This window comes from Girardinichthys multiradiatus, chromosome 12, assembly GCF_021462225.1.
Source record: "Girardinichthys multiradiatus isolate DD_20200921_A chromosome 12, DD_fGirMul_XY1, whole genome shotgun sequence".
Taxonomy (NCBI): domain Eukaryota; kingdom Metazoa; phylum Chordata; class Actinopteri; order Cyprinodontiformes; family Goodeidae; genus Girardinichthys; species Girardinichthys multiradiatus.
This window is the reverse complement of record NC_061805.1, coordinates 44882552-44898910: the sequence shown is the minus strand read 5'-3', so window position 1 is coordinate 44898910 and position 16359 is coordinate 44882552. Positions and strand designations below refer to the sequence as shown.

The 16359-nt window shown below is 38.5% G+C and overlaps 1 protein-coding gene across 1 annotated transcript in view; it reads right to left on the bottom strand.

Moving 5' to 3' along the window:
* Positions 1-119: 119 nt before the first annotated feature.
* srrm4 (serine/arginine repetitive matrix 4) overlaps positions 120-16359 on the bottom strand; it is an 87926-nt gene continuing 71686 nt past the window's right edge. Inside the window, exons 9-13 of the mRNA XM_047381254.1 lie at positions 11135-11460; positions 9747-9935; positions 9539-9640; positions 9265-9420; positions 120-6220 (exon numbers count right to left, since the gene is read on the bottom strand). Of these exons, the coding sequence (XP_047237210.1) occupies positions 5956-6220; positions 9265-9420; positions 9539-9640; positions 9747-9935; positions 11135-11460 (1038 nt within the window). The 3' untranslated portion in view covers positions 120-5955. The remainder of the gene's footprint in view (positions 6221-9264; positions 9421-9538; positions 9641-9746; positions 9936-11134; positions 11461-16359) is intronic.

The window sequence follows — 16359 nt, the reverse complement described above, 5'->3', positions numbered from 1 at the left end:
CGAGAAAGTGCTGGGAGGATCTGGACAGCAGTCACACTGCAAAAAATATAATTTCAGAACCAGCACCAATCCTTAAAATCTTCAGTTTGTAGAAAAACAGTAAGACAGTCTGAGTCCAGTCAAGTTTGCTATGTTTTTATTTGAATGAAATTATTTACACAACTTTAAATGAGGATTAAAGACTTTGTTAATAATGATATTTTTTTACAGCGGAGGCGCAACAGCTGACAGAGGACCAGCCTACTTTTTACCAAACACAGTTGCATAGTGTCCACATGTCAGAGGTGGAGCCTTCTCCTCTTGATGACTCACAGGATCTTTAATAGAAATTATCGCAGAGCTTCAGGTCGAATGCACTGATGTCACAACATGGATACAAAAAGACTGAGTCAACTTTGAGACGAGGAGATTTGTTGACTCTCTGATCTTAAAGAAGAAATCAAGCCTGCAATGGCACTTCATCAGGAGCAGGACTTTATATAGAGCTTATTCTAAAAACACACAGTGAGAAATAATGTTTATTTCAGAGGTTTACAGGGCATTGGGAAGGTATTCATAACCCTGAACTTCTTCACATTTCGTCACGTTACAACCACAAACTTCTATGAATTATGTTAGGTTTTGTGTGATCGACCAAAACAAAGAGTTACTTCATAGTGAAGTGGAAGGAAAATTATGCATGGTTTTAAAATTATCTGTTATAAAAATCTGAATAGCATGGTGTGTATTTCTTTTCGGCCCCCTTTTCTCTAAAACCATTGCATTAAGTCTGATGCTTTTAGAAGTCACCTAATTAATAGTTCACCTTTCTATTATTTGATCTCAGTATAAACACAGCTTTTCTGTGTAGGCCTCTGGGATTTGTTAGACAACGTTAGTGAGCAAACAGCATCGTAGAGACCAAGACAGGTCACGGAGGAAGTTGTGGATAAGCTTAAAGCAAGTTTAGGTTATAACAATATACCAGCTTTGAACAACTTAAAACAGAAGGAGTATAACTGCAACCAAATACATGGCCGTTCTCTTAAACTGACCGGCTGGCAAGGAGAGCATTCAGAAGAAAAGCAGTCTGCCATTTATGGCAGAAAAAGCTACTGTTGAAAGAAAGCCATAAGAGATTCTTTTTTCCACAAACCATATGGAAGATGGTGCTGGTTAGAAGAGACCAAAATATCCTCGAAGAACGAGATGTGTGACAAAAAAAACAACTAATATTACACAGTACTCTACATTCACACTCCGCAAAATAAAACACAGTGGTGGCAACATCATGCTGTGGGGATGCTTGTCTTCAACAGTAGAAGAGAAACTGGTCAGTCAATAGGAAAATTAACCTGAAAGGGGCTGTAAGACTTGAGACTCTGGGTGAGTTTAACTCTACAGCAGGACAAAATCACTTCACATACAGCCAGAGCTACAATGGAAAGCTGTAGTTGTAGATTAAAGAAGACTGATGATTTAGACTGACCTTGTGAAAGTCTTGACCAAAATGGAATGGGGAATTTAGCAAGACTTGAAAATATGTAGTGTGACTGAATTTGAGGAACTATGCAAAGAGTAAGAGCAAAAAAATTCAAATTCAGTCTCTAAATGTGGGAAACTGGTAGAAAGAATCCCATAGACTTAATGCTTTAGGTGCAGCAAAAATATTTTGAAAAATCATGTACGATTTTCATTCCACTTCACATTCGATCTATTTTGTGTTACTCTATCGTGTAAAATCTCAATATTTTGCTCTGAAGTTTGTTGTTTTTAATCGGCCAAAACGTAAAAAAAAAAATTTAAAGGCAATAAATACTTTTGCAAGGCCCTGTATATTATGTCAAGGTTCTACTTGACACTTTATTACAATGTGGACATTACACTGACAGACATGCAGTACAAAAAATATATGGTTTTGCATTAAGCTTGATATTGAAAACAGCGATAAAAATGCATAAGTTCACAATCTAACTTTGGATCACTAAAACCTTGTTATTGTTTTTTAAAATACCCCAAATCAATTACATTGATTTTTCATTTGTTGATGCATTGTATCCATAATGTTTACAACAGGCCTAAAATTGTGTGCTGTAAATAAATAAAAAAACACATTTTGCATTATTTACACAGTCTCAGCCCCTATTTACAATACAGTAATTACATATTCAAACTCCTGTTTGCACAAGAACTTTTGGAGAGGGCATCACTGGCCTCATACGTTTAGCAACACAACTGTGCAAATCTTTCCCCACCACACACTGGTTCACATCTGCCACCATCAGTTTGTGGTATATAGATGATATTTTTTGTGCCAAGTTCTTTCCTCTTCCAGCAGCACATTTACCTCATTTGTCCAATTTAGTTGACATTTAGGGAAATAAGCTGAGAGAGTTGAGTGCATAGAGAGCAGTCTGTCAGGCCTGGAGCAGCAACACAGACAGGATGAAGGATCTGAAACCATGAAGATGTATGACCCTTAATTATAAGCAAAAGCTGTTTTGGAGTTGGAGCAGCCATGAAATTAAAGTTGAAGGAACGGTGTGACATTTTGAGAAAAATAGCCTATTTTCTTTAGCGGAGGTCAAAAACTAGGGTATAATGAGCAGCTGGGCTATGGAAGCACAGAAAGCTTAAAATATCTTGAGATAATGAGTTATCTTGTTTTCTTGAGATAAAGATGCTTTTTTGTCTCTTGAAAAGAAGCTTTATTATCTTTAGGAAAATTAGATAACTAATTATCTCAAGATAATACAACTATTTAGTTTCTCAGAATAGTCTGTCTGGTGGCTCTGGGGTGAAACAAAGGATGGATATGTAGAAAAGCACCTTATGGTGGATGATCTGTGATGCTATAGGTTTGTTTTTCTACAAAAGACGCCACTAACCTTGATAGAGTGCATGGCATCATGAACTCCATACCAGAACATTTAGGGTAAAAATTTAGTTTGACAGAAAACTAAAAATAGGTCATCACTGTGCCTTTGACAAGATTATGATCAAAAACATGGGGCCAAATACACAGAAGTGGTTCACATGGGTAAAAAAGATGTTTAATGCCTCAGTCCCCAAACCAAAATCCAAACAAGAAAACAACTTAAGACTATAACCCAGGACTTTGGATGATCTAGGTTTCAAAAAGGAATGGTCAAAATTCCTCTCTTCATATCCAACCTTGTGAAATGTTCCATCCATCCATCCATTGTCTACACCACTAATGCTTGCAGGGTCGTGGGGTGGGTGGATGGTCCCCATCTCCAGCAGTTATTGGTTGAGAGGCGGAGTAAACTGTGGTCAGGCTAACATAGGGCTGAAATGTTGTAGGAGAAGACTAAGCGGTGTCATATTAACAAAAGGGGCTGTACAACGAGTTGACAGCAAGAGCATAGACAATACAATGTTACAACAAGGTTGCTGAGCCTTATATGGAAGAGTAGAACATAGGTAATCAGGAAAATATAAAAAATAGAGATTTTATGTTGCCCAAGTAATTACCCTACATATAGGATTCTGTTAGGTGAAAAAAAAGCTTTGTGGTGGATATTTCTCATGTACTCATCATAGGGTTCTTTCTTGTTTATAGTTACTGTTTTCTTCTCCAAGCTTAATCTCCAAGCTCATAATGCTCAGGGGTAAACTAATTTATAATTACAATCACAATTTCCCAAATATTTCCCGAATCATTTGAAGGAGTTCAACCATTAGTGACTTAGATACTGAAAATTAGTAGATCTTGAAAGTTCCTGGACCTCTTAAGAAAATAAGCAAATAAAATTAACTAAAATGTTAAAGTTTTTCTATTAGCAAAGTCAGATGGAAAATAATTTTACTGCTTACTTTAATGAGTTTGCTTGGCTTGACATCTAATTCAACTGTATGGTGGCAAAACTTAAAAGCATTTCACAAGAAAAATGTTTTACAGTTGTTTTCCATGAACAAACAGGAATGCATACAAAAACTGATGACTACCCAAAAGAACAGAGCATCAATAAATATTAAACAAGTCATAAATATGTATGTTAATCCACAATTAAGAAAAATGGCTTACAGATTCTGTTCCAGTGTTGTATAAATAGTCAAGTAATTAAAGAATCCATGATTTTTCATCAGCTTAGATCGTCATTTTTCCTAATTAAAAAAAGAATTAAATTAGAGATGTATTTATTCAATAAAGTGTGAGCACCAATGAAAGAAAATTAAGCACAGTACAAATAATTACAAAAGTAATCACACCCTTTGAACTTCTTTATGTTTTGTCATTTTATGAACAAACTTCAGTAAATTGGGATTTTATGAGATAGACCAACCCATAGATGCACATAACTGTAAAGCATAAAAAAACATGTTTTTAAAAACTTCTGATACCCCTTAAGAAAATCCATTGCAACCAGTTAGGTTCAGCACTTAGCTAATTTGTAAACAGAATTCAGGTAATTTAATTTTTGTAGAAAAACAGGTGTTCTGTGAAGGTCTCAAACAAACAGCATCATGAAGGCCAAGGAAGGAACACAGCAGAAGGAACAAGTCATGGATTGTGGAGAGGTTTAAAGCAGTGTCCGCTTATAAAACAATATCTCAAGCTTTGTGGATCTCAGACAGCAATGTTGAATCTATCATCTGAAAGAGAAGAGAGTATGTAGAAACTGTAAATCCAAGACCTGGTCATCACAGAGACAAAGCAGCCAAGGGGCCCATGGTAACTCGGGAGGAGCTGCAGGGATCCACTGCTTAGGTTAGAGACTAGCTGACAGGACAAGTGAAAGCCAAGACCTAAATCCAATCGAGAATGAGTGGTAAGACTTGAAAACAAATGTGTACAGAGACTCTCCATCCAACCTGACTGAGCTTGAACCATTTGGCGAAGAAATACTGGCAACAGTTTTAGTCTCTTGATGTGCAAAGCTAGAGCAGACAAAATACCTGCTTCTGGAATTGCAGGAGAATGTGATATTGACTCAGGAGGACTGAATACATATGCATGTTAACCTTCTGTCAAATTTTGTTTTGACTTGACATTACATGCCACTTTGATTTGGTCTATACCAACTGCTAATTTCAATGAAATACATTCAGTTTCTGGTAGTAATGTGACAAAAACTGAAAAGGGTCAAGAGGTAGGAATACTTTGGCAAGGCATTGAACCATGTGACTCACTGTAAGCTGTTGAGGGATAAACCTCCTCCAGTTGCTTTCAATTCTCGCTGTTATACCCTAGACAGACATTTTAAATTGTCTTCCACTTGATCAGAGGAGGAATTAAAGTGACATTTAAGCTGACAGGCAGTTTGCTTGTTGTCAGGCCACCTGCGCTGTGGGAACATGTTTGTTTCTCCACCTTGTGAAGTGCTGAGATCAGAGCAAAATGCCTTTGCCTGATTCCTGATAACGATTCCTGTGAAGCCATCTTAAATGTTACCCTTGTACTTCATCTCTTGGTGTAAAATCAGGGTCACGCGCAGCCGACGCAGAACCATTAATATCTGCTGTCCTGCCAAACATCAGGGCATAAACTGAATGTGTATATATTGTAAGTGAAGTCAATACTGGAAAATAAGTAATTTCAGTGCTCCTTAGGCCTGGTTTTAAACCAAACATTTTCTTCCTTGTGAATAAATAATAAAATATTAAGTTAATTCAAAGCATTAAGATGGGTAATTTAATTATAAAAAGTTGCAGCTCTGTTGAATATATAATTCAACAGGGATGCTAGTTTGATAAATCAGGAAATACAGTTTCACTTGCTAATGCAAGAGGATGATGTGCAGAAAGAAAAACTAAACAATGCAGAATTTTGCATCCCATGGTCTATGTTAGTTGACTGAACAGGAATGTCTCAATGACAAACGGATTTGAAGCACTGCTTTGACGTTTTTTGTCCAAGCATCAACGAGGAACACTATACAGAGTCAACAGCCCTGATAGCTACTGTCCTAGCAAGAAATACAAATGTAATTTCTGCCCCTCAACAGAGAAACATTAACGCATGGCTTTCCTTTGTTTCTTTAAAGAACCGCGACTCCGGCTGCGACTGTAGGATCCAAAGATGGAGTTCCATGATGAGCTCCGGCTGTAGCTCCTGTAGGAAGAGTAGCTGCGGCTACGACAGCGGCTGTTTCTTACGCTGTAGATCGGACTGCGGCTGCGGCTTCGCGTGAAGAGGCTGCTCCACGATGATACGCTAGTGGAGCGGTTGCTGGAGGAAGGGCTGGGTCGGAAATAAGGGATGGGTCGCTTCCTGGCACTGTGGAGGTTTGGAGAAAAAGAAAGGCAACAGAGTAGCAATAAATACAGCTGCAAGTACAGGGGTTGGATAATGAAACTGAAACATCTGGTTTTAGACCACAACAATTTATTAGTATGGTGTAGGGCTTCCTTTTGCAGCCAATACAGCGTCAATTCGTCTTGGGAATGACATATACAAGTCCTGCACAGTGGTCAGAGGGATTTTAAGCCATTCTTCTTGCAGGATAGTGACCAGGTCACTACGTGATACTGGTGGAGGAAAACGTTTCTTGACTCGCTCCTCCAAAACACCCCAAAGTGGCTCAATAATATTTAGATCTGGTGACTGTGCAGGCCATGGCAGATGTTCAACTTCAATCTCATGTTCATCAAACCAATCTTTCACCAGTCTTGCTGTGTGTATTGGTGCATTGTCATCCTGATACATGGCACCGCCTTCAGGATACAATGTTTGAACCATTGGATGCACATGGTCCTCAAGAATGGTTCGGTAGTCCTTGGCAGTGACGCGGCCATCTAGCACAAGTATTGGGCCAAGGGAATGCCATGATATGGCAGCCCAAACCATCACTGATCCACCACCCATGCTTCACTCTGGGCATGCAACAGTCTGGGTGGTACGCTTCTTTGGGGCTTCTCCACACCGTAACTCTCCCAGATGTGGAGAAAACAGTAAAGGTGGACTCATCAGAGAACGATACATGTTACACATTTGCGCTCCTTGCACCATTGAAACCGACGTTTGGCATTGGCATGAGTGACCAAAGGTTTGGCTATAGCAGTGTATATTGACCCTGTGGAGCTCCTGATGGACAGTTCTGGTGGAAACAAGAGAGTTGAGGTGCACATTTAATTCTGCCGTGATTTGGGCAGCCGTGGTTTTATGTTTTTTGGATACAATCCGGGTTAGCACCCGAACATCTCTTTCAGACAGCTTCCTCTTGCGTCCACAGTTAATCCTGTTGGATGTGGTTCGTCCTTCTTGGTGGTATGCTGACATTACCCTGGATACCGTGGCTCTTGATACATCACAAAGACTTGCTGTCTTGGTCACAGATGCGCCAGCAAGACGTGCACCAACAATTTGTCCTCTTTTGAACTCTGGTATGTCACCCATAATGTTGTGTGCATTTCAATAGTTTGAGCAAAACTGTGCTCTTACCCTGCTAATTGAACCATCACACTCTGCTCTTACTGGTGCAATGTGCAATCAATGAAGACTGGCTACCAGGCTGGTCCAATTTAGCCACAAAACCTCCCACACTAAAATGACAGGTGTTTCAGTTTCATTGTCCAACCCCTGTATATAGCAGCACGATAAATCAATTATGTATAATTATGGTAAATGTTGTTTGTTCTTCAGTTTTCTAAAAAAAAAAAACAGAAAAAGAAATCAGGATTTTAAGCCTGTTAGGTTTCAACATGTTCTTTAGATAGCATGGGTTCTGACCCATGCTATCTAACTCACAGTCATGGCAAAAAACTAAGTATACCCCATTATTCGATAGCTATTAAAACCATCTTCAACTGCAACAACTGGTAATAGCTGTTTACTATCAGTCGCTTACAGCATTGTGGACGAATGCTGGCCCAGTCTTTTTTTACACATTCAGATCAATGAGGTTTGCATAAATTATTTCATGCATTACCGTTTTAAGGACCTGCTGGACTTTAATGGGGCCTTAAAAACACTTTAATTATTTGGTTTTTAAGCCATGGGCTTATAGAGTTTTGGGATCAGTGTAGCGTGGGCCAAGCTCCAGATATTAGACAAAGAGCCTAACATTTTACTCTAACATACAGAAGAGTTCATGGTTGGCAACAATGACTCAGGTCCCTTGGCTGCAAAACAACACCAAAGCATCACCTCTCCACCAACATTTAATATGACGTATTTCTGCTGACATGCTGTTTCTTTTTTACACACATGGTGCTGTGCATTAAAAAACCCATTTACTGTGGTCCTACATGTCCAAATGACATTGCTCAAGTCTAGTAATTAATTCAGAGGCAACTGTGGAAACTCAAGTAATGCCATCATAGTTTATTTGGAGAGAGGAGGTTTTTCGGGAGTAACCCTTGCAAATTTGTTTGTTCAGTCTTTACTTGTACTGTAATAAACTTATAATAAGGTCTGTAGAGTCTGAGATGGAGCTTTCGATTTTGTGATTTATTTTATTTGATAGGATGTTCATTTTTCACTTTCACAGAATTGTTTCCACCATAAAATGGTGGAACTAAAATTGAATAAAGAACGATTAACTTTAAATTGATCAGAAAATGACTTCGAAGCCCTCCCAGCTTTTTTGATAAGTTTACAGCTGTTGTTTTATGGCCTGGCATTGCATTAAGACAACCCTGTATGCTGCAAGGGAGCTACCTGCCCAAACCCCTGCTTTTATAGTGGTCGTCAAGCTTGATGATGATCAGTTTATTAAGCATATGTGATTATGACATGTGGCTGCCACTTTTTCTCCCAAATCCTAAGCAATAAGAGCGTACCTAGTTTTTCCCATAACTCTTTTGACAGCAATAGACATTTTCTTTTTTTCTTGACTAAATGGTTAAAATAGATGGAGATGCTCTGCTATAACTGAGGGAACATTTATTTTAAAGTTATAGTGGAATATTTTTTAAATCCAGTATTTCATGTGTTACATTTTTTTCTAAAGGAAAATTCAGTACTATATATATAAACATAAAGCCACCACATTTCTTACTGTCCCTTTAATAATTTTTTTAAACATTGCTCTTCAGGCTATTGTTTTTGGTAGTTTTTATATGATTCATAAGAAACTTCCAAAAATATCAGTTAAAAATAAAAGTTATGTTAGATTTTCCTTTTTTTAGCTTTCTGTTTCTTTGACCTCTTTCGGGACTGTAGCCAACAGTTCCGTCATCTTTTAACTAAATATAATTTAAAAGTTCACATAAACACGTAACCTGTCTATATGAGCTGGTTTAGAGCAAAACCATAGATTTTGATGGCAATAAAAGAATGTTAAACGAAAAAGGAAATATGCAGGCTAAAATTAGTGTTACCTTGTGATGCGGCGTGCTTCCAGATGGCTTGGAGAGTCTCTCCTCCTCTTTCTCATAGGAGAGTAGGATTTGTGTCTTCGTCTCTTCCCACTAACCTTATGCATGTGCTTCAGACCTGTCTCTCTGGAGCTAGACTGTCGCTTTCTATCTTGTAGTCTGAGGAAGCAGATTCACCAGTGTGAACATTTAATTACCAAAAATGTCAGTGTATGGTTGTTTCTCCACAGTGCTTAAGAGGAGAAGTTAGCAGCTGAAAAGATTTAGTAAAATTCACCTTTCAGCACTGTATTTGGAGTAGCTTCCTCTGGTGCTCAAGCTGCCTAAACGTCCTCTTTGCCTCACATCTGATGAGTTACTCAGGGAACGAGAGTATGAGCTGCAGCAAGATAGATGAGTAAATACTGAAAATACTAACTCTATTAGAATTCTGTTGGGTATTTCCTGAAGTACAACATGTCATTGAAAAAATGTAAATAAAGTACCTGCAAGAAGACAGTGAGGGGCTTCGGGAATAGCGCCCAGAGTATCTGGAACTCCCAGAAGATCTGCTCCTACTGGTAGAGGAAAGGGTTTTCAGCCGCTTTCGAGACGACCTGTTCCTCCTCTGTGCACATCTGGCTGCCTTCGAGTATCTTGCAGCTTCCTCCTCACACTCCAAACTTATCTCCCCTCTGCAAAGCAAACATAACAAATGTTTAAGGGTTTTGAGTGATACACCATTAAAGTGATAGCTCATAATTCATGAAATAAAGTTCTGCTAAAAAAATTACCACCTGCTACCTGTGCGACCCCTTCTCTTTTCCAATGGTTATAATCAGTCTGACAGAGAGAGGTACCCCCAATCCTTGTGGTTTTTAGTATAACAATGGTCACCAGTGGGCTCTACATTGACAAACTTTATCAGTTTATTATTTATCTTGATACCCCTACACGTAGCCCATTTTAAAATGGCCAAACTCTAACACTCAGTAGTTTAATCTAATCTCCTCAACAACCCCGCACCATTCCAAACCCTTTGTGAAGTGCCTTGAGGTGACGTGTTTTGAATTGCCGGTATAGAAATAAAACTGAATTAAATTGAATTGAACCTGTAAACTCCAATTTAAAACAATCTTATAAATTCTTATCTAAACTCTATTTTATGAACCTTTTAACTTATGTCATGTTTGCATTAGAGGTGTACTTTAGAAGAAGCCAATGATTATTTAAATGAGAAGTGGGGATAGGAAGTGTAGCACCTCCAATGATCTTCCCGTGTCAGAGTAAAGTGGTATAAAAAGCAAAGGTATTTTAGCGAATGCTGTTTTATTGATTTTTACATCACCTTACTTTTCTATCAGGCAGTAACTCTGGATGCAAATGTCTTACTTGTTCCATTCTCAGTGTGTTTCACACAGGAAGATCATTAGAGGTGCACAGCCTATTACCTTTGTTTTCTATGTAAATAAATATTGGCCTCATTAAAAATAATTACCCAATGCAAAAATTACTACAGTTTAAAGGCTCATAAAATATTGCTTGCAAAATCAACTGTGACACTTTTAGAACTGTAATAGTTTTAGGACAGCAGAACTCTGCATTAGAAAACGCTAGGTACGTTTTGGAAAAGTAACCAGTAACAGACTAGTTCACCACTAAACTCAAACATCTGGGAAGGTACCTAGTAATTTCCAGGAAAGTACTGGGTAAGTTTCAGTAAAGTACCCGGTAGGTTTTTTAAAGTGCCTTGTAAGTTCTGAAAAAAGGACCTTTAATTTTAGAGACAGCGCAGGATACTAAAAATTTAAATGACTGTGGACACAGAATTCTTTCCAGTGATCCTAGGAGGCAGTCATTCAGACTGATAATACCTTCCAAACACAATGTTTACCTTTTGCTGTTTCTACTGAAAAGGGTTGCAGAGAAGCCATCTTCCCTGTGTGGTTTGCATGAGGAAGCGTAGCTTGTCACGGAGTTTCCTGAATCTGAGCCGTTATCTCTGTCAGCAAAGTGTTGCTTCTCAGGAGGTAAGATAAGACGCTGACAGCAGCTTCTCTGGTTGTTAGCCACATTTGCCCGAGAAACACCAGTTTTGCTCGATGGAGGTGAAGATGTGTCGTTACCAGAGTCGTAGTCATGTGGACCTTCGGTGTGACTTGAAAAACCCTGCACTCCATTCCCATTTAAAAGCTTGCTTCCAGGCTTTGACGGCAAAATCTGCAAAAACAGATAAAGAGGCTACAGCTTAAAACCCAACTTGCATAGAACAAATCCTGCTACCTGCTTTGATTTACTCTGAATAAATCAGTACAAAGGCACATATCCCATTGAAAACACAGTAGAGAGTTATTTTTCTTTTGACAAAGAGGTTTGAAATAGAAAGACATCATGCAAGTTTGAAGCATGCGATTAACCTCGAAAGAAAGTCTGAACTCAACTAAAGTAAAATAAATCAACAAGGAAACAGTTTTTAAAGTAGGTCTGCACTAAAAAACAATTCAATGAAAGGAAAAAGAAAAGAGCAAAGAATAAAAAAAGAATCTATGTGTGAAAATATCTACCAGCTCTAACTCCAGTGAGGAGGAAAACAGAGTAAACAATAACCCCATTGAAAAGCCTCAATTAAAAAACATTGAACAAACATCACAATAATGGGTTTTATGTAGAAATGAAAAGGTTTGCAGACTAAGAGAGATCCCATCAGTCTAACTAAAAAAGCCCTGAGAAAAGGACAGATGATTGCATTTCTCTCTCCTGCAAGAATACATTGTTAGCCTGCACCAACCTACAAGTAAATCCCTGAATCTGCAGATAGCAGCGACTTACCAATCAAGATTTCCTCCTTAAGTAGGTAAGGTGTAAAAAAAAGGGAAGAGCGGGCACATAAGTGCATCATTAGAGTCGTAAATAGCACAAAAAAGACAATAACCCTCTCTTCAAACTCAGAGCCATTTAGACTTATATTTTTAGATTGTTTTGGAATTTCCCAGGGTGGATATACAGCGCCTCCACATGCCTTATAAAGACATATAAAAATTCTTTAATCAATTCACTTTTTCTTCAAAGAGCATAATCTACCACTGAATTATTCAGAAAAACAACATTTAATCTGAGAATACAGAGCAAAAAAATATACCATATTTGCTTTCAAAAAACTGGGGCAATACTCATTGACCTTGCTGTTAATACTTTGTACAACCTTCCTTTGAAAATAGCACAGAAGTTAATATTCTCCTGTTACATTTTAAAGGGCTGGGGTACACAGAAAGAGGGATGTTTGACAATCCTTTTTTTTTAATCACAAACTTTACAGGTCATCCAGAGTCCTGGGTCCTTTCTTATGCTCTCTTTTTTCAGCTAACTCCACAGGTTTTCAATTGAGTTGACATCTGGGAACTGAGAAATAAGGTTATTACTCTCTGGAGAATCATCCAATCATGATCAGTTTTCACTTAATTGGTAGACGCCTTAATTGTACCCTGCCTCTCGCCCATAGACTGCTGGAGATAGGCACCAGCTCCCCCGCAACCCACTATGGAATAAGCGGTAGAAAATGACTGACTGACTGACTGACTGACTGGTAGACGCCATCAGATTTTTATTTGAAATGTACATTAAACCGTGGATTCTAAAAAGGTTTGCAGAGTTTTAGATGAAAATCTGGCCAACTGCATGACAAATCCTCTGCTGTACTTGTGTGGAGTCTTTGTTGCCATAAAGCTCAGTTTTGTTCTCATTTGAACTAAACATCTTCATATTTATATTTGCGATGACAAATAGAAAAGGCATTTTGAGGGCATGACCCTCAAACTATCATTTGTCTAATATGTCTAAACAAGTTCTGTAACGGTAAACATTGAAGATTTGGGTTTTTATCTCCATTACCATCCTCTTCATTACTTAGTGGCATGATAAGCTCAGGTCCAGCAATGTTTATCACATGTTAAGCTTTTAATCACTGCTCTAGCTGTAGATACGGACAAGTTCAGGCAAGGATTTGTGTATCTATTTCCTATTTAATACTTATCTGCCTTACTGGAATGGCAAGTTCTCTTGTCTTTCTCATTTTGAAGAGTGACTAATAGAAATAGGCCTATTTGTCACTCCATATTTTTACCCCAGGGAAAGTGGAAGTTAATAGAACAATCATTATAAGTGCATTGACACTTATAATGATATTTAACCTTAAAAGAGAAAGTAGGGAATTAAACAATGTTTCAGGTTACATTTATTTGAAAAGAAATGTTAGGAGTAATAATAATTGAAGAGTAGATAATTTAGTATAAAATGTCATTCCGTGTGAGATTAGAAAATTTAATTATTTTAAGGTTTTTTATGTATTCAGTGAGTGGTACAGCTGCTGGCTTTTCATTTTTTTCTTTAATGCAAAATAACAACAGATGCAAAAAGATGATGCCAAAAAAATTATAGTTTACTAGGCCCTATCCTCCAGAAGGTTTATGCAGTCATCGGTCTACACAGCACCCACAAGGGACACATAAACGAGTCGTTTTTCCACACAATCTGTTCACACCTGGGGCTAAAAGGTTTCACACATTTTAAACATTCACATTCTTCTATTTCACCTCAAGTACATCAACATGGCTGCCCTCGGGAAAAAGAATGAGTCTTGTAAGATCTCTGAGTTGTCCTCATTTATCTTTTTTTTCAGATATCAAATGCCACTTTTGAAAGAAAAAAATCTCCATTTTACTCATAGACACATCATAACATAATACAAACACTACAGTGTATTCTTGGACAGTGTGGCTAGCCATCAGAATGTGAAGTCCTTGTTAGAAATAAGAAAATAAGTGATGGCATGAATAAATGAATTAATTTACTGAATTTCAATTCAAACCGTTTGGTGTGGGCTGCACGGTGGCGCAGTTGGTAGCACTGTTGCCTTGCAGCAAGAAGGTCCTGGGCTCAATTCTCAGCCTGGGGTCTTTCTGCATGGAGTTTGCATGTTCTCCCTGTGCATGCATGGGTTCTCACCAGGTACTCCAGCTTCCTCCCACAGTCCAAAGACATGCCTGTTAGGTTAATTGGTCACTCTAAATTGCCCTTAGGTGTATGAATGAGTGTGTGTGTGTGGTTGTTTGTGTGTGGCCCTGCGACAGACTGGCGACCTGTCCAGGGTGTACCCCGCCTCTCGCCCATAGATTGCTGGAGATAGGCACCAGCTCCCCCGTGACCCACTATGGAATAAGCGGTAGAAAATGACTGACTGACCGTTTGGTGTGTAATTAAAAACATCCATATTTTCAATTAGCATAATTTAATGATTGCTGGGGAGAAATTAAAGATGTGTCACACTCCACCAAGCAGGAGACAATTGGTTTAAGGACATAGCTGCATTTCTAAGGCTGTAAAGAACACTATAAAAAATTCAACATAAAGCAGCACAGTTTTCATCTGCTTAATGTGAGCCTTAGGTAATGTATTTTACAAGACGTTTAAGCGAACAGCAAAACTGAGGACTTCAGAGGTTCTGAAGTAATATGTCTTTTTATTTTATTTTAAATAAATCTTTATGATTTTAGTCAAAACTTCTAAAACAATATTAAAGCATACCACCTGTAAGGTTTAAGGGAAAAGGGTAAATGCACCTTATTCGCTGTTAAATCCCAGAAGTTCATTAAGTGAACATATTTACTGAACATATTTATACATTTTAAACCCTGCAAGTAAACATTGTATTACTGCAGTTAACACTAGCTTTTATACTGTATATGCAGCCGCCATGTTAGATTGTAGGATGAGGTTGGTGACATACCTTTGACTTTCTACATCAGAATTCTGGCTTTAGTGGCATTCTAGATGATTTTTCCAAATCAGGACATTTATATGGCCAAAAGTATTTGTCTGTGTACTTTGACATGTACATGAGCTTTAAAGACATCCTATTCTTATTGTCAGTCAGTCATTTTCTACTGCTTATTCCATAGTGGGTCGCTGGGGAGCTGGTGCCTATCTCCAGCAGTCTATGGGCGAGAGGCGGGGTTCACCCTGGGCAGGTCGCCAGTCGCAGGGCAGCACAACACCATGCACACACTCATTCATACACCTAAGGGCAATTTAGAGTGACCAATTAACCTAACAGGCATGTCTTTGGACTGTAGGAGGAAGCCGGAGTACCCGGTGAGAACCCACGCATGCACGGGGAGAACATGCAAACTCCATGCAGAAAGACTCCCGGCCGGGAATCGAACTGCTGTAAGCCAAAAGTGCTACCAACTGCGCCACTGTGCAGCCTGCCTATTCTTATTGTATAAGGTCCAATTTGTTGGTGGACCCACAGTCACCAGCAATAGCAACTTGAATTATTCTGTCAACATCTTCCACAAGGTTTACCAGTGTGTTCATAATTAGATGATACATTAAGAATTCCAGCCTTCTCTGTAATTCATCCTTTAAGGTGTGAAAGAAGGTCGAGGTCAGGACTCTGTGGAGGTCAGTCAGGTTTGTCCATACTGAGCTTTATACACCCACAGCCATGGAAGTGATTGTAACATCGTAATTCATTAACTTGGTGGTGTGACCTTATATTTTGGCCACATAATGTATATTAGACTGGTATTTTTAAGATTTCAATTTCCAGGGATAAGGAAGCAAGGGAACTGTGGTTGATTTACTGTAATCCTCAGCAAAAGAAATCTGAATACATCAGAAGGAAGCTTACATTTTTGCTATAAGGAAATGAGAAAGGCTACATTCACACTGTAGGTCTTAATGCTCAATTTCGTTTTTTCGCTGAAATCTGATTGCTTTTGAGTGGTCGTTCAAACTACTAATTAAATGTGACCAGCATCAGTCTGATGGTAGCATAAATGGATGTCGGTGTCTCTGAGTCATTATGAAGCTGTTGAGCAATGGGAGCCGACAATATTATGACCACATCATTACTAATCAAAGAAAGGTAATAAAGAATGCACAACTATTGACAATAGCTTTTTGTGGAGCAGTCACTGCTCTTAGGGAGAAAAGTCAGTGTGGATACTAGGAGCCGGGACAATGACATAAAAGTCGGATGAAATGCGACATGAGCTTGCAGACTGCGGACGCTTTGAAAACTATCAGATACGTATCTGATTTAGTGCCACATAAGGAAGT